This window comes from Sabethes cyaneus, chromosome 2 (assembly GCF_943734655.1).
Source record: "Sabethes cyaneus chromosome 2, idSabCyanKW18_F2, whole genome shotgun sequence".
In the NCBI taxonomy this organism is placed as follows: domain Eukaryota; kingdom Metazoa; phylum Arthropoda; class Insecta; order Diptera; family Culicidae; genus Sabethes; species Sabethes cyaneus.
The window spans coordinates 47,334,844-47,354,799 of record NC_071354.1 but is presented as its reverse complement, the minus strand read 5'-3'; the positions used below and the strand labels follow the sequence as shown (position 1 = coordinate 47,354,799).

The 19,956-nt window shown below is 37.6% G+C and overlaps 1 protein-coding gene across 2 annotated transcripts in view; it reads left to right on the top strand.

Annotated features, from left to right (window-relative positions):
- Positions 1–19,956, top strand: part of LOC128737755 (SH3 and multiple ankyrin repeat domains protein 1) — a 368,045-nt gene that overhangs the window by 300,034 nt on the left and 48,055 nt on the right. For both annotated transcript variants that reach the window (XM_053832458.1, XM_053832460.1), the window contains 3 exons: positions 10,503–10,834; positions 18,725–18,893; positions 19,555–19,749. In XM_053832458.1, coding sequence (XP_053688433.1) covers positions 10,503–10,834; positions 18,725–18,893; positions 19,555–19,749 — 696 coding nt within the window. The remainder of the gene's footprint in view (positions 1–10,502; positions 10,835–18,724; positions 18,894–19,554; positions 19,750–19,956) is intronic.

The window sequence follows — 19,956 nt, the reverse complement described above, 5'->3', positions numbered from 1 at the left end:
GAAAAGAAGGAGAACCGCTAAAAGAATGAAGATAAACTCGAAAAAAGAAGCAACTGGACAAAAAATCGGGACCGGAAAGGAGGTAAAGGAAAAGAGAAAATACAGGAGCATTCTATTTTCCCATGGAGAAACGAATACATAAAGAGAAGAATAACAGGACTGAATAAATGGAGAGAAAGAAAGATGAAAACGGAACAAAAAGGAAGTGAAAAGAAAACGAAAAGCGGAACGCGGCAGGAAAGGGGAGGTAAAGCAAGACATAAGACGAAAGGGGACGAAAATCGAAACAGAAAGTGACGAAAAAATAAAACAGGGAAAGAGGAAAAGCGGGCCTGAAAACGAGGAAAAACGAAAGAAAAAAGACGAATAATGGAACAGAGGATATAAAATAAAACCTGACATGATAAAAAGAAAACTGAAGAAAAAACCTGACACAAAAAGAAAAACATAAGAACAGAAAAAAGTGGAAAAACAGAATACGAGATAAAAAAGAGGGGAAACGGACCAAAAAAGGATATTCGAACAGAATACGAGAGAACCCAAAAGGGAAATGAAGAACATCCAGATAGAGAAAAGAAAACTGTTAAATAATACGAAGATAACGGTAAAAAAGAAATCACACGGGATGCTCTTATATCTTTGTTTGTTAGAGGAAACGAAATACGGGAAAATGGGACAGAAAAAGCAGAAAAAAAGGAAAACAGGACGAACGTGATGTGAAAAATAAAACCCGGAGAGGATAGGGAATATGGTTAAAAAGCTATAAAACGATAAAGCATCACTACAATAAAAAACGGAACAGACGAGCACGAAAAACGTGAAGGAAAGGAGATAAAAAGAGAAGAAGATGAAAAATAGAAACGAAAAAAGGGGAAAAGGGATTAGAAAAGGCGGAAAACGGGAAAGAAAAACAAAACATGAAGGAAAACAGGGCTGACAATAAGAAAATATGGGACAGGAAACGGAAAACAATTATCAATAAACAAGAAATATGGAATAGAAAAAAGGAAAACGAGGGTAAAAGCGGAAAAACGTAAGGAATGTGAGAGCAAAAATGAAGATAACTATGCAGGAAACAAGAAAAACGTAACGGAATGTGAAAAACGGCGCGAAAAAAGCGAAAAAAAGAGAAAGAAATAAAACAGACAAGATGTGAAGCGTGTGAGAGAATAAGCTGGAGAATGTCAATTCTAATTTCAAGTAAAACTTCGTGTGTAATTTCGTATCCACTTCAAGTTGAAATTAGTCCAAATTCAAGTCTAATTTGAAGTCCTATGTGAAGTCCGCATTCAAGTCCAACTTAAACTCTAATTTCTAGTTCAATTTCAACGTGAAATCTAATTGCATACGAAAATTTTTTTTTTGTGATAAGTAATAACAGATTTTCCATCCTACCAACACTCTGTTTTTCCTGGACAAAAGGTTTTGAGCATATATTCTGTAAACGGAAACAACTAAATAATTTGCGGATGACGGGGTAAAAATTTAAAACATCCGCATAGATCGGCATGCACCCGCTTGGTAGAATCAAATAGACATCGTTAAACTTACTTACTTACTTACTTATTCAGCCGAGAGCCGTGGCTCTTGCCGTATCAAGAATTACACTCCATTGTACCAGGTCCTGGGCTACTCGTCGCCAGTTCACGGCGCGTCTTGACACACGCAAGTCGGCTTCAATCTGGTCGAGCCATCTAGCACGTTGAGCGCCTCTATTCCTGGTGCCGGTGGGGTTCTTGAAGAGAACGGATTTCACTACACAGTCGTCCGGCATCCTAGCGACGTGGCCGACCTAACTTTCGCCAGGTGTACGATGGGAATCTCTCCAAGCAGTGCCTGTATCTCGTAATTCATACGTCTCCGCCACTCTCCGCTTTCCGTTTGTACTCCGCCAAAAATAGACATCGTTAAAGGAGAGAGCGAATAGAAGTGGCCCAAAATTACTTCCTTGAGGAACCCCGTACTGCGCACTGAATGTTGTCGATTTAGCCGATCTTCACTGGCGTTTCCAGACCTATGTAAATAGAAGATGGGACACCGACCTTTCAAAAGCAAATTCTGAACAGAAAATTACCAAGTAATCGTAGCATAGCGATTCTGTTTCACGTAATTAATTTATTTGTCGAAAATATTTTGGTCGATTAAGTTAACAACTCCAAAGTTCGGAGCTTTACTAATAGGACTTTTTCATATTAAATTTTATAGAGAAGACGGGATGTGCGTTGCAGTCTGGGTCTATCCATGAAATTTCTAATCGGACTTGACGTTTTGTTTAAAATTGGATCAAAATTGCCCTGAAATTGGACTTCAAACTGGACCTGAATGGGAAGTTGCAATTGGACTTTGAGACGAACATCAATCGGAATTCAATTAGACTAGTTTTGAAGCTTAAATTGGGCTTGAAATCGGACTTGCAAACAGACTCGAAATCAAAAATGATTTAAACTTGAAATTGGACTGCACATCGGATATAAAATTGGACTTGAAATTAGACATCGGAGCTGAAATTGGAGTTAAGTTCTACTTGAGATTGGCTTTAAAATGGGACATTACGTAGGGCTTGAAGTTGGACCACAAATGAACTTCAAATTTGCTTTTAAAATTGTTTTTTAAATTACATTTCAAATTAGTCTTGGTAATGGACTTCAAATCGCAGTTGAAACTGGATTTAAATTAGTCATTAAATTCCCAGCACTAAATCGTACATCAATAACCGAAAATTATCGTAAATAACTCTTAACAAACTCGGAATCATAACTAAAGCTTAATAAAGCCTGCCCAAGTTGATTTTCAGTCGTATATAATGATAATAGCTGATAAACTTACGATATTCAGTACAGAATCGTATAGCAGTACGAAGCGGGTCGGGCTTAATCGGATATTGTCGTATATAATTACTTATATCGATGAAATGCGTACACTCAAGTACTTTTTTTACACGGTTTGTTTTTTCGAATATTGAGAACGGGGTTATTTAGGGACCATTCATTTATTTCTCAATACGTTTGGGAGAGGCCCGACATTCGTCATGTATTTTGTAAATGGTCCCTAAATTGCACCGTTCTTGAGTAATCGAAAAAAACAAATCGTGTAAAAAAAGACTCGAGTGTATGTTTATTCCTCATTACGTATACCGCTTCCAAAATACCACGGATATGCCAATTTTGCGCATCAAATACGATTTATTGGCATGTATATATGTACGTAATGCTGATTTTGACATATAAAAATGCTAGCTGGGTTGAACTTAAAATTGGACTTTACATTGTACTTAAAGTTAGACATAAATTGTACTTGAACTCGGTGATGCAATTGGATTTAAATTGGGCTCGGAATTGAATTTAAAATGAATTATTGGACATAAAATCGTACTTAAATTGGACTTTGAAACTTAATTTGAAATTTGATTTAAAATTAGACTTGCAATTGGACTTGGAAATCGGTGGTGAAATAGAAATTTAGTTTGTTTTGACCTCTTTTCGTTGTCATTTAATCGTCTTTTCTTCGTCGTATTTGACTTGACTTTTTGTTATATTTTGTTGTTATTGCTGCTGTTTCTTTCCATCGTCTTTTCGTCTACTTTTCATTGTATTTTCACCATATTTTCATAGATTTTTCTTTACCATTTCATCGCATTCTCGTCGTCATTATGCCGTATTTTGCCGCCTTTTTCTCGTCTTTTTATCGTCTGTCAATTCGATGTCTGCCCAGTTAGCTCCGAGGTATGATGCTGGTCTAACAAGCCAGTCGTCGTATGTTCGTTAATAGTTAATAGGGTCTTTGCCCTGGCCCCGTAATTTTTCTGTACTCTAATGATCGGCTCCGAAGTTTGTCGATAAAGAAGGGTCAAGTCCTGAAGGACGTTTACGCCCGTGGCTTTGCTTTTTTCGATGTTTTTTGATCATCATATTGTTGTCTTATCGACGCCTTTTCGTCATTTTCAGTTGCTTTTCCCTACTGTATTCATCGTCATTTTATCGTGTTTTCTTCGTTTTTTTTTGTCAGCTTGTTATCATCCTTTGTCGTTGTTTCATCAGTTTTTTTTTAACTTCGGCATTCTTTTCTCCTATTTTTTCGTCTTTCTATCTGTTGTCAATACAACAAAAATTGTCGTTTTGCTGCCATCGTCGTTCTTTCGTCGACCTGTAATCGTCATCTTTTCGTCGACTTGAGAGAAAAGAAAAAAAACCATTAAAAAAGAGAGAAACAAAATGAAGATGAACTGGAAAGGAGAAACATCGAGACAAAGAAAGAGAAAAAAACGGGGCCGGAAAAGAAAAAAAGAAAAAGAAAAAAATACAGTAGTATTCCATTTTCCAATGGAGAAACGAGAAATGAGAAAGACGAATAACAGGACAAAAAAATGTAGAGAAAAAAATAAAAGAGGAAGAAAAAGGAGGAAAAATAAAAATCAAAAGGGTTGTGTACCAGACACAACTGCGTTTTACGAAGAAACCTGGAATATTAAAGAAAACCTTTCACACCGTATTGACCTATGTATGGCGTAAAAATCCGTTAAGTAAATAATAGTTCCTTTTCTTAATCTGGCTTCACGCACTGACATTTATCAAAAAAACAAGTTTGTCGTGCAGATACCATTTAATTCTTTTCTTTATCATCTGAACATATTCGCTCTTGTCTGCCTTCTCATTCCGCGGCTGCAACCGTCAGGGCACGAAAATTGATTTACGTAGAACGTAGCACGTAGAACTTACTTTGCTTTGTAGCAAGCAAAAACACGATCGAAAGTGAAGCTTGTACAATAAATGAACAAACGACGATATATCAGTCGAATTACCTTTGGTGGGGTCCAAGTTTTGATCGAAGTAGAAAGCTACTGTAATCAGTTCGGAAGTCGAGCAGCGATTGAATGACGATAATGACTTTGCTATCATCGTCCGACCCTGGAAAGCAAGGCTATCACACAGAACATGTATGCGAAGGTTTTAATTTGAAAGTTACCGTTGATTTTCACTATGTAGCGATCGTAAAACAATCTTTCCAAGAAAGCTATAAAATTGCTGCATCTTTTATGAATCGAATGGTATACGAACCATCAAAATCCGTTCTAAATTGGAAGAGCTATTAACGTTCAAAATCTTGCATTCTTCCGTGACGCTGGCTTCAATCCAAATTTTGGATTGAAACCCTGCGGTAAGACGTAGTTCTACGTCAAAAGAAAACGGAACAGACGACAACGAAAAACGGAGTAAGAAAAGCGAAATAAGACGAAACTTCAAGAAAGGGAATACGGAACAGAAAACAAGAGAACCCAAAAGGGTAAAGAAGCAAAGCCAGAATGAAAAAAGAAACTGATTAAACAATACGAGAAAAACGGTAAAAAAGAGGTTCACTGGGGTATAAAAGGAGAACGGTAGGATGGGAATATGGGAAAACAGGGCAAAAAATTAAAAAAAAGCTTAAAAATAAATGAAAAAACCGTTAAACAGCAGAGAAAAAGACGAAAAATGGGACATAAAAAGGGAAAAACTGGAGGGGATACCGAAAAAGGGAGCCAAAAACAGAAAAAATGTGACAGAAAATTGGGAATTACAACAAAAAAGGAACAGACGAACACGAAAAACGGGAGATATAAGGAGTTACAAGAAGGCGAAAACAAACTGGAAACGAAAAAAGGGAAAAAGGGCTACAGGGAATAGAAAAGACGGAAAGAAAGAAAAAACAAAAAACGAGTAAAACACATGAGAGAAAACAGGACTGAAAATAAAAAAATGGGTCAGGAATCGAAAAATAATGATCAATGAAACAGGAAATACGGGGTAGTAAAAAGCAAAACGTGAGAAAAATAGGAAAAACGGAAGGAAATTGAGGGGTCTATCCGTAAAATTTAAAATCGCAATTGTCAAAATCAAAATTGAACTAAACATCCCAAGCAACAATGTCAGTTTTATTGTAGTTTTATGGTGGTTTTCATGACCAATTTTGGTCTTAAATGCCATCATAAGAGTGTAATAAAACCCAAATTGTTACTTTGGATTGGACTCAAACTAGACCTTAGTTGGAAGTTGCAATTGGACATCGATATAAGCATAAATTGGAAATAAATTAGACTAGATGTTGAGCTCAAATTGAACTTCAAATCAGAATTGAATGACAGGACATCGGGTGTAAGATTTAAATAAAACTTCGAATCAGAGCTGAAATTGTAATTAAAATTGACTTGGGAATGGCTTTAAAATGGAACATTAAATTGAGCTTGAAATTGGACCACAATTGAACTGCAAATTGTACTTAAAATTGGGCCCAAAATGGCACTTCAAACTGGTCTTGGTATTGTATTTCAAAACGGAGTTGAAACTGGATTTAAATTACACTTGAAATTGAACTTAAAATCGGACCTCACATTGGGCTTAAAATAAGAGTTAAATTAAATTTTAACACGGAAGTGAAATTGGAACAAAATTATACCCGGAACTGGACAAATAATGGGACATTAAATTGGATATGAAATCAGACCTAAATTCGACTTTGACTCTGAACTTCAAATTTGATTTGAATTTAGATTGCGAATTGGGCGTGAAATAGGACTTCAATTAGACTGGAAATTCGCATAAAAATGCGACATTGCAATTGAACTTGTGATTCGACTTGAAAACTGACTTGAATTTAAACTTTAAATTGTGCTTGAAACTTTATTCGAAATTAAAGTTAAAATTGGGCTTGAAGCAGAATACCGGGCTATTCAATTGACAACTCCGGAATTCCCGATTGTATATTGCGAAATTATTTTGTTATACATTAAATTTGTTATAAAAGCTGCGGCATGCGCCTCAGTGTGCCCCGGTCTGGGCACTCCAGTGTCGATCCGATCGTTGCATCTTTGTGAAGCCGGAATTCGCTGTGAAACCCCGCCACGTTATAATTCGGTCGGTCTAATTTTTTCCTACACGTGTTCTCATTCTAACGAAAGCACTAACATGAGCATTGAACTCCCTTTCTTATTTTCCCACGCACTGCGACGAATTTTTGCGAGTGTGAAGAATTCGCTATCAGCCACGGTAGGGGCTCTCGTTCTTCATTGCAGCCCAGCAGTTGATACCTCATCGCTCGCGAGGGCCTGCACTCTTATCCGCAAGGGCGTAAGATGATGAAGGCAAGGAAAAGTAAAGTAAGATCTGTATTCAAACATCCTAGTGTGCCAGTCGGCTCCACAAGTGGTATGCTTCATGAGCGGGCTGTGCAGAAAGTTGTAGATAGCAGAATATAGGCCCACAGTGGTCCAAACGGGTGTAAAGGGGAACTTTTTTCCTAGTATCTTGTGCTTTCATTTTATTATTTATGGTCTTCAGCACATTTGTTCGTATGAATATCCCCCGTTATCTAAAATGGTCCAAAGTTAATCATTACTTATTATAATGAAAATAAAAAAAACTTTTTTGTGTTAGGAAATATAGACATAATTTTTTCAGCAAAGTTGTAAATAATGTAAAAACAAGCAACTTTATATGTTTATCGAGTGCTGAACTATAGGGCAAATTCTTTTAAAATTTTTAAAAAATTAGTTTTTCGTTCGTAGCTTTTGTTAGTTGGATTTTACAGAAACACATTGTTCTAGGCAATTATCGAAGCGCTCAAAAGACACGTTTTTTGCAAAAGACCGTAAATCTCTGGGGCTTTTACTTTCTTTTCTGAATATAAAGTTATCATATATTCAAGCTTCAAATTTCCATAGCTTCATGAGCCTATGGGGTAAAATGGGACAGGTGGATAAATGGAATCAATACTTCATCTTGAAGCTTAAGTCGAGTTCTTTAAACTTGTATGGGTTCCCCTTGTCCCCAACCACCCAAATGAGAGTACGATAAGCATACGTTTTATATGTTTTGCGTTCGCTAAAGGCTCGATACACGTCCATTCTTTTCACTCTTTTCTGTGAGTAGATAGACACATAGTTTCTTCGGTAAAGTTCTAGAAAGCATAACGGCAATCAACTTTGCTGAAAAAATGAGATTTCTATCTCTATCCAGTGCAGAGCTATAGAGCATGTTCTATGGAAATTCTTTAAAAATTAGTTTTCCATTCTTAGCATATGTTGGTTGCATTTTACAAGAATATATAGTTCTAGGCTATTATTGAAGGGCTCAAAATAGACGTTTTTGCAGAAGATTTCAAATTTCTAGGACCTTTTCTTACAAAGTTATCGATTTTGGGTCGCGAAGTTAAGGAAAAATAAAGCTTAAATAAGCGATAACTATGTAAGAAAAGGTCCTGGAGATTTGCAATCTTCTGCAAAAACCTGTGTTTTGAGTCCTTCAATAAGCGCCTAGAACCATATACCCCGGTAAAATGCAACCAACATACGCTAAGTATGAAAAACTAATTTTCAAAGAATTTCCAAAGAAAACTCCCTATAGCTCTGCACTCGATAGAGATAGAAATGTCACTTCTTTAGCAAAGTTGTTTGCTTTTGTATTTTCAATAACTTTGCCGAAGAAACCATGTGTCTATCTACTAACACAATAAAATGGACGTGTATCAAGCCTTTAGCGAACGCGAAACACATAAAACGTATGCTTGCCGTACTCTCATTTGGGTGGTTGGGGACAAGTGGAACCCATACAAGTTTTTTAGTACACAACTTAAGTTTTAAGATGGAGTGCTGATTTCATGATGATTTCTGGCTCGTGAAGCTATGGAAATTTAAAGCTTGAATAAGCGATAACTTAGCAAGTAAAGGTCCAAGAGAATTTTGGTCTTCTACAAAAACATGTATTTTGAGTGCTTCGATTATTGCCCAGAACATTGTATTCTTGTAAAACGCAATTGAGAAAAGCTAAGAACGAAAAACCAATTTTTGAAGAAGTTTTAAAGAATATCCCGAATAGTTCAGCACTCGATAAAGATAGAAATTTTATTTCTTCAGCAAAGTTGCTTGTTTTTACATTATTTACAACTTTGTCAAAGAAAGACCATAAATGATAAAATGTCATTTTTTTCATTGTCATATTTTCATTATCTTTCATCGGTAAATTTTTCATCATCACTTTAGCATTATTATTTTCTCAGCGTCATCAGCTAGAAAACTATCCACACTGAAGAAGATAACAAGCGCCGATCGAAATGCGCGTATTAATAAAAGGAACGCTTTGCTGTAGCATGAACAATAAAGTAGAAATTTTTCCTCTATTCCTCGTTGATAGTTTTTCATTGCTTTATCATGTTTTTCTAGCTTTATTTTTTCAGCATTTTAATTTTTTTCCATCGTTTTATCATCTTTCTACCACTTTATCAAATTTACTCTTTTACGGCCTATCATTCCCCATTCAAAATATTTTTTTCAATGTAGAGTTATGTCATAGTATTGAAAATGATAACTGCATTGTTGTTCACTCTTTAGTAAACTTTAAATAGCATTTTAATTTTCTTACGCCTTGCAAAAGTCCTTGAATTGAGATAATACGATACCATCAGGGACAAAAGAGCACCCGGAAGCAACCGTTCGCGAACATTTCTTGTCATCTTGCCAAGCAAAAATTATGGCTCAAATTCCAAACCTTCATCAAGGGTGCATTTTTCCTTTCTTTCGCGAGCGTTCCGATCGGAGACCGTAGGCTCTGCTGGAGCAGATTTAATCGCAACAACTTGTCCCTAATAACTCTGCATCCCCTGCCGATGCGATGCAATGCGATGCGATGGTGTGTATACTGAATGAATGAGGTCGATATCCATTTTGAGCAGGTATTCAACCGTGTGCCTGTTCCACTCATAGCTCTAGCACATACAACATATAATAGAGCTCCGATGCAATGAATTCCGCCCGGGTGCACCGCGCGCCGTCTTCCACGGGGTTTTGTGTTAATTATGCTGCTAGCACACTGCTAGCCGCAGTCATTTTCCGCACCATGTTTGCACGCTCATCTGAAGTTATGTTGAGCGGGAATTTAGATCACGTTTGCCGATTCACAGATTTACCGCCTCGCGTCGTATGCTGCGCTGGTTGGCTGCGGAATTGGAGGGTATCAACAGGAGGAGCCTGCCTCTTTTATGTGCCGGGGTAGGTCGCAACAAAAGACCGCACGAGACGTAGCGAGGAATTCGAGTGTCGGGAAAATATTCGTACTTTCTTGCTCTGTCACAAGCGTTGCTTGTGACAAATTTCGCACTCGTTTTAATGAAGCAGTGGTTTCTTTTATAGTGGTTACCTTTCATCGTTGCATGATAATTGTAAAGATGCTCTTCCAGAAATACGCCACCGTTTCGCAATCAATGTTCAAGTGCAGAATCATTATGACCGACCGAGGAGCGAATCACGACCTCAAAAGCAATGAATGATTTGAAAACTAAGCGGAAAACGCTGAACTCCGTAAAGTAATTTCCCCGTGCAGAGCAAAGTCTGCTGCGCTGTCGTGTAGATGAATGCTTCACGACGGACGTTTCATCGTCCTATTATCGTCCAATTTATCGTTGCGAACTAATCGATTCGATAGCCACAATTTAATCATTTTTTTTCTCTCGATTATTTCTATTTTCTCCTCAAACAGCTCAAATACAAGCGCCGGGTCTACAAGATGCTGAATCTGGACGAGCGACAGCTGAAAGCCCTGCACACCCGGGCCAACCTGCGGCGCTTCCTGGAGTGCATCAACGGGGGTCACGTGGAGAAGATCGCCAAAATGTGTGCCAAAGGACTCGATCCGAACTTCCACTGTCAGGAGACGGGCGAAACGCCACTCACCATCGCCACCGGAACGAAGAAGCCAAACAAACTGCTGATCGCGCTGGTCAACGGTGGGGCCCTGCTCGACTACCGGACACGAGACGGGGCGACCGCACTGCACCGGGCCGTCGAGCGGGACAGTCTCGAAGCTGTGAGGTAAGTTGCCGCTCCGCATAGGAGCGTAGGTGAAGGTCACTGGACCATTAAAATATAGGACTATTTTAAAGTGGAGCTACTTAGCTGTCGACACTGACCTTCCTGGGAGTGCTGCTTCCATTGGCTTACACTCTTAAGCTTCAAGCTAATCCTCCAAAAAACAAACAACAACCGCACACCACCCAAAGCACGCATTTGAGACACCAAGCGTGCTTAAAATTTTAATATTTCTTGATTTTTTTTTTTCGACCAATCATTCAGCATGAATTTATTAACGTTCGGAATAAACAACAGCTAAGCAACATTGTTTCGCTAAGTATTAATCGAAGCGCGCGCGCACACCTGCCTGCGACACGGCGCGGCGGGGCTAACCGGCGGTGTTAATTTAGCATATATGCTAAATAGTCCCTCGCTCGTTTGGGCTCTGTCGATTGCTGTCTTTAAGTGATACCAAATCGCCACCATGACAAGCCGCCTAGTTTGTGCTAACACTGCATTTCATTCATGAATTACTACAGCCGCGGCCGCGCGCGGTGCAACGGCGTAGCTATAACCTTGTATTCAACTTAATATGTATATTCAAAAATAAAATCTACCTCCGCGGTTTCGTTGTTGTTGACGTTGTTGTTGTTGTCGTTTCCAAACGGCGGTGGTGCGGCAATTTGCATGAATCTATAGAGGGCTCGTTCGTTAAAGAAATGGTTTTGAAATAGACACAACAACCGCGATCGGTACCCCTGCCAGTCAGTTGTTGGGTGTAAAATGCCATGCATCTGTAATCAGTAATCGATTATTAATTGTTTTATCGGGAAAAAGTGACACGGTAAAGGTATCCGTAAACGGCTAAGATACCATTATTAGTACGTTCGATTGTCAGTTACAAGCAATTTAGAACAATCGGCTAGAGAAAAGTTTCCTCATTTGCCTAACGAGCAGTTTGCAGCTGGTTAATTGGGAAATGATTTAATTAGCTTTTTACGCGGAAGTGTGCTATTTTATCATTATCTAGCAGTCTTTAGTAAGCAATAACACTTGTTTCAGCCCATGTCGTACTCTGGCGTATTTTGCATACTACAATGATGCAACCATGCCAATTGTCAATTAAGAAAACTTTCAGCCTAAAAAACTTACAAGAATCAACTTATTGCAAATTTTGTTTCCACGTTTGTTTAGTTTACCTCGACATTGTACTAAATTTTGGCTTGAGAGTAAAAATTGCGAAGAGCACAAGTAAAAACGTGACAAAAACTGGACAAACGGGATTGGAAAAGGAGAAAAAAGCGAGAGAGTAAAAGAAAAAAAACTGGCGTGAAAAAACGAAGAAAAATCGCGACACAATGGGAGAAAAAACGGGACGAAAAACAGGGGGAGAAGAAGAAAACAGGAGAAACAGGGAAAACGAGGTAAAAAAGGAGACTGAACAAAAAAAAACACCCAAATAACAATGTGGGTTTCATGGCACTCTTATTGCTGTTTTCGCGACTTATTTTGGTCATAAAAGCCACCATAAACGTGTAATAAAACCCAAATTGTTACTTGGGGAGGGCAAATGGAAGAGTAGAGAAGAAAAATGAGCGAAGAGAAAGAGTAACGATCAAGAAAACGAGTGAAACGAAAAAGAAAATGAGGATTAGACAGAAAAAATGGAACAAAAAAACGGGACAGAAAGGGAGAAAATGCGGGTGCAGAAAAATTAATCAACGTGAACAGAAAAGGAAGAAAATGGAAATGAAAACGGAACACAAAACCAAAACCAGAACGGGAAAGAAATGGAGGAAAACCAGGACAAAACACGACTAAGACCGGAACAGACTAAAACAAAAACCGACTGAAAAAGAAGAAAAACGGAAGAAAAAAACGAAAAACAGGACAGAACAGGAAACAAAAAAAACAATATTTTAATCAGGACTGGAAAGCAAAACGGGACAGCAAAAGAAAAGAACGAGGAAATAGCGGACAGAAAAAAACGAAAAGGAAAGTGAACATGAGCGAAATCGAGACAAACAGAAGGTAGACGGGACAGACAAAGAAAAGAAACGTTGACAGAAAAGGAAAACGGAAAAGAAAAAGAAAGAAAACGAAAACGGAACAGAAAACAAGAAAAACCAAAAGGGAATAGGTTGACATTGAAGAAAAGAAAACTTTTTCCGATCAAATTCCACTATTAATTTTATTCAAGACATGCCACATGAATAAAATTAATAGTGGAATTTAATCGGAAAAGGTTTACTTTTCTTTTATGTCAGGTTTCGTATTCCACTAAGACGCTCTACAAACTTCAGTCGAAAGAGAATAGTATAGCGAGAGAGAGAGAGAGAGAGAGAGAGAGAGAGGCTTATTTTTCAAAAAAGCAAGTTACGCAACATGACCGCACCGCGGCGCTCGAGTGTTGCTTTGTTACAAATGTAAGCTGCTCCGCAACATGCATAACAGAGGGAGGTAGTGTGCAAGCAAAATGTGTAGGACGATGGATTTTAAAGGATTTTCTCCTATGTGTCATGTCAGTTCGTCAGTGATTGTATCATTTTGACAACATACAGGAGGACGAATAAATGGCAAAAAGAGACAAGTAGACAACAAAAAACGATGAAACGACGAAGAAAGAGGATGAAAACATAAAACATGAAGAAAAGAAGACAAAATAACAACAAAAAAGACGAGAAAAACGATACAAAGTCAGCGAAAAAACGACAAAAAATTCCCAAAAAAGGATATTAAAAAACGACGAAAATACAATGAAAAGATGACCAAAAGACCATGAAAAGACGACAAAAATACGGCAGAGCTAACAAAAGATGACGAAAATGAAGAAAAGACAACAAACAAATGGCAAAAGATTGCCAAAAAACGTTGAAAAAACGACGAAAAGACAGCGAGCGGCGAAAAAACAGTGAAAAGACGGTAGAGAGATGACGAAAAAGTGAGGCAAGTAGGCAAAAATACAATGAAAAAAAAAGACGAAAGACTACAAAACTATAATGTAAAGACGCTGAAAAAATGCTAAAGAGGTGACAAAAAAGAACAAAAAGTACAATAAAAAACGAAACAAGTATATAGATGCAGAAATGGCGCTGTAAAGACGTTAAAAGATGATAAAACTGCGACGAGAAATTCCAAAAAAGGATTCAAATGATGAAAAAAGATGCCATCAAGAACAGAGAAATCGATAAAGGAAGCAAAAAAACTGAATATAAACGGAGAAAGCTAGATAAGATGAGAAAAGGAATATGAATAGGATAGGAGAGAAAAAGAAGAAAAAACCTGGAGAACGGACCAAAAAAGAAACTAAAACTGGTGAGAAAAAGATGAAAACCGGAGATCAAAGATAAAAAAGGGAGCAGAAACAAAATAAAAGAATAAACAGGCCATTTAAAAGCAGACAAACGAAACAGACGACAAAAACGAGGAGGTGAGGTCGAAGAAGACTAGAACAGTAAACGAAACAAGGAAATAGGGAAGAGAAAAGATGGAAAAAAGGAAAGAGAATTACAGAGAAAATCAGTGAAAAACAAGACGAAAATAGAGCTCAATATACGGAACAATGCGACAAGAGGAAAACGGAAAGAACAGAAGAAAAGTGGGAAAAACCAAGAATCGTACAATAAAAAAGAAAAAACGGAACGAAACGGAGTAGAGAACAGGACTGGAAAAGAGAAAAAATGTAACAGAATAGAGATAAAACGTGTGAGAGACCAAATATGTCAATCCTAATTTCAAGTGAAACTTCAAGTCAGTGTCCAAATTCAAGTCTAATTTAATATCCAATGTCCATCTCAAGTCCATAAAATTGGACTCATACAGAACGGGTTGGTACCGAATGGCCGAAAACAAATGGTCGAAATCCAAATAGCCGAATTTCAATTGTATTTAGCTGAATCTAGCCGAAAGCTATTTTCTCGACTAATATTGATAAAAAATATTGTTCAAAGTCAATGTTCAGCTGGAAATGAAGGCAATGAAGAACAAAAAGCATTTCGTAAAATTCTGGCACCTTCATTTCCTAGATGATTTCGAAAGTGCCGGCCATTTCAAGGGGGGCCGGGGGGTGGGCAGACCCCCGCAGAATCCAATTTTATTTAGGTGCATGCATTTATCTAGGTTTATGGACTAGTAGGAATTATCCCTTAGTTGAGTCCGAACGAGCAGTTTAGCCAACCCAACATTTGAACAGGTCGAAGGCCGCGAATATTTTCTATGACATTCGGCCATGTGTATTTCAGCCATTCGTGATTCGGCCATTCGTAGATAATCCTACTGAACTTGAAACTGCAATTAAAATTGGACTACAAATTGCAGGAAATTTAATTTAAAACAGGACTTAAGCTGAACTTGAAATCGGGGATGAAATTGGAATTAAATTAGGCTTGAAATAGTAAGTCCTAAAATATATAAAATTGACTTGAAATTGCACTTGAAATTGGTTTCATGTTGAGCTTGAAATTGAACTCGATATCAAACCTGAAAATGAACTTAATTTGATTTATGATTGGAAATGAAATTCTACTTGAAATTTGAGTTGAAAGTGGACTTGAAATCTGACCTGAATTTGGCACGAAATTGAATATGAAAATAATCTCAAATCAATTTCCATTGGTTGATTTCACATCAAATTAAATCAGTAATTGGGCTCAAAATTGGGCGTGAAATTGGGCAACTGTGGTTTGGCACTAAATAGGACATGAAATTGGACCTCAGACAGTCCAGTCCCTACTTTTACACAGTTAATTAATTAACTTGTAAAATACCGGCTCTTAAAATATCAACTACGGACTATTCAATTTTGATTTCTTGATTTTAAATCATCTAGTTATATGAAGTATTCCTTCTCTTATTTTTTGTAATGCTTCTATTGGATCCTTTGATGTAAGAAATATTACAGTATCGTCTGCAAATAGATTTAGTTCACACATTCTAATCGCTGATTTTATGTCATTTATATACATGATGAATAGAAGTGGTCCATGCGCACTTCCTTGCGGCCCTCCAAGAGATGCATTCAGTGGTGATGACATTTTTTCGCCATATTTACATATTTGTTTCCAATCTGTTAAAAAATGGCTCCATCCATTTGAGGACTTTTCCTTTCAAACCAATTCTTTTTAATGTCTCCAACAGCAGAGGGCGCGAGATGGTCTCGAAAGCTCGTTTCAAATCTCTAAACACAACTACTATCGTGTTTTGTTCACGAAAAACACTCGAGAACTTTTTCATACACAACTCAAGTAACAATTTTAAAACCAGAGATCTAATCCGGCTGTAGTAATTACTATTCACGTCATATACTCATATACCGTGAACGTACCATATTCTGCGCAGTTAAGACATTTTTATGATTCTTCCGCTATTCTAAGTATTCTAGATTTAATTTAACAACGTGGATAGCAGCAACGTATAGTGCTACGGTCTGTAATGTCTGGTAAAAAATATGGGAATTATAAGTCGACCAACAATTGAGTTTTTTTTTCGTTTTGTGAACTTATCCACGGTGCCAAATTCTGCGCACTTTTTTGCCCATGTTCCTAATTTTGCGCATATTTGCTCCTAATTCTGCGCACCCAAAAAGTGAAAATAAATACTTCTGCCGTGCTTTTTAAGTCTTTATGCGCTGAAAGCACTCCAAAAAATCCGGCATTAGCCATTACCATAATTAAATCCACGATGCGGCCTTCTTGTGCTGTCCGGGTGGCAAAGAAATATTGTTATGATTTTGATTGCCTAATTTTAAATATTTTATTCTCGATAACGTGAAGGGCGAATTGATTCGGGTTTTCTGCATACTGAACATTACACTTTAGATTAATACTAAAAATTGTGTTTTCATATAGAGACCACTTCCCCACTCTCTGGCAGCCCCATGAGGTTGGACATTCAAAAAAAAATAGAAGACATGGTTTCATGAATTGGCGCTCGTAGGTTTGGACCCCGAGACACAGCACAGGATGCAAATCAATGCAAGTTAAAGATTCTACTTGAACTTTCATCCCTCTATACCTCAGCCATTTGGGTGAGGATGCGTATTCTTTCGCGATTATTTCGTAGGATACATTACTGCGCAGAATTTGGAACATGAATAAAAAATCGGTGCCTAAATCTGCGCATTATTGCATTGCATTTTTCTAAGGAAAGCAATGCATGCAATCACTCTTTTTGTCTAAAACATGACTAAAATTAATCATTCTTTCTAATTATGCTGGGTAATTTGATGATTGCAAAGAATTTCGATCATAAATTTGTTAATTTTCTAGAAGGACAATCTTAGCGTTGGTGCTAACGACGATGTTTTCTGCCATATAAAATACTATCAGTTTCACGTTCAAATTATTTCGCTCTCAAATATTATGAATAATGACGTAATATTCAACAGACATTTATAAAAAAATAACGCAATGATCATAGTTATGCACAATGTTAAAAAATACTTATGTAAAGAAAAATGCACAGAATTAGGAGCTGCGCAGAATTAGGAGCGGTCACGGTGCACTGGCAGTTTTGTTCTTTCCAATTTAATGCTGAGTATAAAGCACCTAAGTAATATTTATTCCTCAAAACTCGATATTATTCCTAACCTTGCACTCTTCCCAACTATTACTTGCAGTCACATAGGCTTCATCTTACTGTTTTTTGATACTCCTCCAGCTCAACTGCCACTGTATCTCTTGTGGGAAACCCATTTAATAGATTTCACCACAACTAGCTGGTTTACACAATATTCCAGGATTGTTCCAAACGGGGATGGTCCGATCACTTTGACTGAATTTTGATTCATTCGACAGTACCGTGTCAGCCGAGTAATTTGACAAATTTATATGTGGGAATTTGGCTAATTTTGATGGGCTGAGACGGTACTGTCAAATGTATCAAATCAAATGAATCAAAGATACACAAGAATTCAGGAAAATTGCGGAAAAAATTATTGCGCAATTATTTTTCTATGAGTAATTTACATGCTTCATTTCGATTTTGTAGTACAACTAAATTGAAAAAATATCTGGGTAGAGCGTTAGAAATGAAAAACGAAAAAGAGCAATCAGACCCTTTCTTACCGGGCGCTCAGCCAGATAATTATTTTAACATGAAAATCAAAACTGGAGCTTCTTTTGAGTGTAATTACATGGGAAAAATAGTCATTAGCATGATCGCATCGGTTTTACGATGTTGCCCCTTGCGCCCGTTAGAGGGTCAAATACGGGTCAATCTCTATTCTACTGAAGCTGGGTAATCGACATTAATGCTCAGCTTTCTTTCAATACTATTCAAAGTAACACAATTTATACATTTCTCATTACCTCAACAATCTTTCTCTCTCGTCATGACCTCAAGCTCCTTTGACCCACTTTTTACTGTTATAGTACAGCGTAATACATTAACGGGTTCAATTACTGTACCTACAAATTTCCCATTCTATGTTGAGTTTTCCCCAATGTATAATTGGTTGGAATACTTTCGCGTCTGTATCGCAAATTGGTGATGCTGAACTGAATTTTTCTTACTCTGAATACTCTGATAATTTTCACAGTTTTCTTTTTGCTTTTTTTCATGCTTTATTTCTTGATTTATTATCTAACTTTGGCTCAGTACAATTTTCTTTAGATCTTCATCGTCGTACTGTTCGTCCATTCCAAAAATTTTAATTTTTGGTTTCTTTGGATGTTGGCATCTCAGGGTAGACAAGGCGTAAATGGTAATTAGCAATAAGAAAATTAGTTTGAATTTAAGTAACGCTTATTAAGTTTGTATAATGTTCCTCTTTACCGAAGTTGAGGAATCCTCGGATTGAATCAGTGGAAGCCAATTTTAAGCGGATTTAAACCCAAAATCTCGTTCAACTTTGCACGATCTGACCTATATGATTTGCTAACCTGTTTTACCCTCCCGTTTCTTCCAATTCAGTACCCTGCTGGAGCTGGGCGCCTCACCCAACTATCGCGATACGAAGGGCCTAACACCGGTCTACCTCTCGGTTACTCGCAAAACCGACCCGAAAATCTGCGAAATTCTGCTTCACGATCACGCAACCCTCGGCATCCAGGATAGCCAAGGCTGGCAGGAAGTGCACCAGGTAAACAGCGACACAGACGTAGTCAGTTTTCGTTTTTGATTTTTCGGTTACATTACATGACCTATTACTATTATTAGTACTACTATTACTACCACTGCTACTACTACTACTATTACTAGTTATTGCAGAATTGTTCTAGTAGACATTATTTAGAAGGGTGATTGGAACTATTCAGGTAAAAATGCTGACTTACTATACTGACTGACTGTTTTATTTTATAGATCGAAGAAGTATTGTTTGAGAAAGGTTGTTGAGGTAGTAACATATTTAGTTTGACTTCCTAGTTTTGAACTCTTCTCGTAGAAAAAAGAGACTTTCTGCTACGTACATGAAACCAGGACATTTCTTGAAAAACAAACCAAAACAACGCGTTGGTACGAGTTTTCTAATGAATCTCTTTTTTCTTCTCTTTTTCTCTTTTTTCTCTTTTCATTGTCCTACAACCGAACTTCCACTGACTATCTCCAATTCTCTGAATCCAAAATAACCATTGTTAACCGCAAACCTAAAACCAACCAATGTACTATTGTTTAAACCACACACTGCAAACAAAAACTATACTAAATATAACGAATCAACACCCTAAAACGTAAACCCCCGCACACGTACACACTCACACATACGACAAAAAACAACAACACGGAAAAAAAAAAAATTGTAGGCTTGTCGGAACGGGTTAGTGCATCACCTAGAGCACCTGCTGTTCTACGGTGCGGATATGGATGGGCAGAACGCTTCCGGCAATACGCCGCTGCATGTTTGCGCTGTTAACAATCAGGAGGCTTGCGCTAGAATGCTTCTCTTTCGCGGTGCCAACCGAGGCGCACTAAACTATGCCAATCAGACACCGTACCAGGTAGTATTGTTTGTTTGTTTGTTTGTTTTGTTTTGTTATGTTTGTTAGCTGGTTTGTACGTTCGTTTGTTATCACACCTTATCAGTCCGCTCATGTTTATATATGCCATACACATCACCCAAACACAATCCATCCATATTGTATAATCGTAGCACCGGCGCGGCGCAGTATCGCGAGCAAAAAAACAGCAACATTCTATAATTGTAG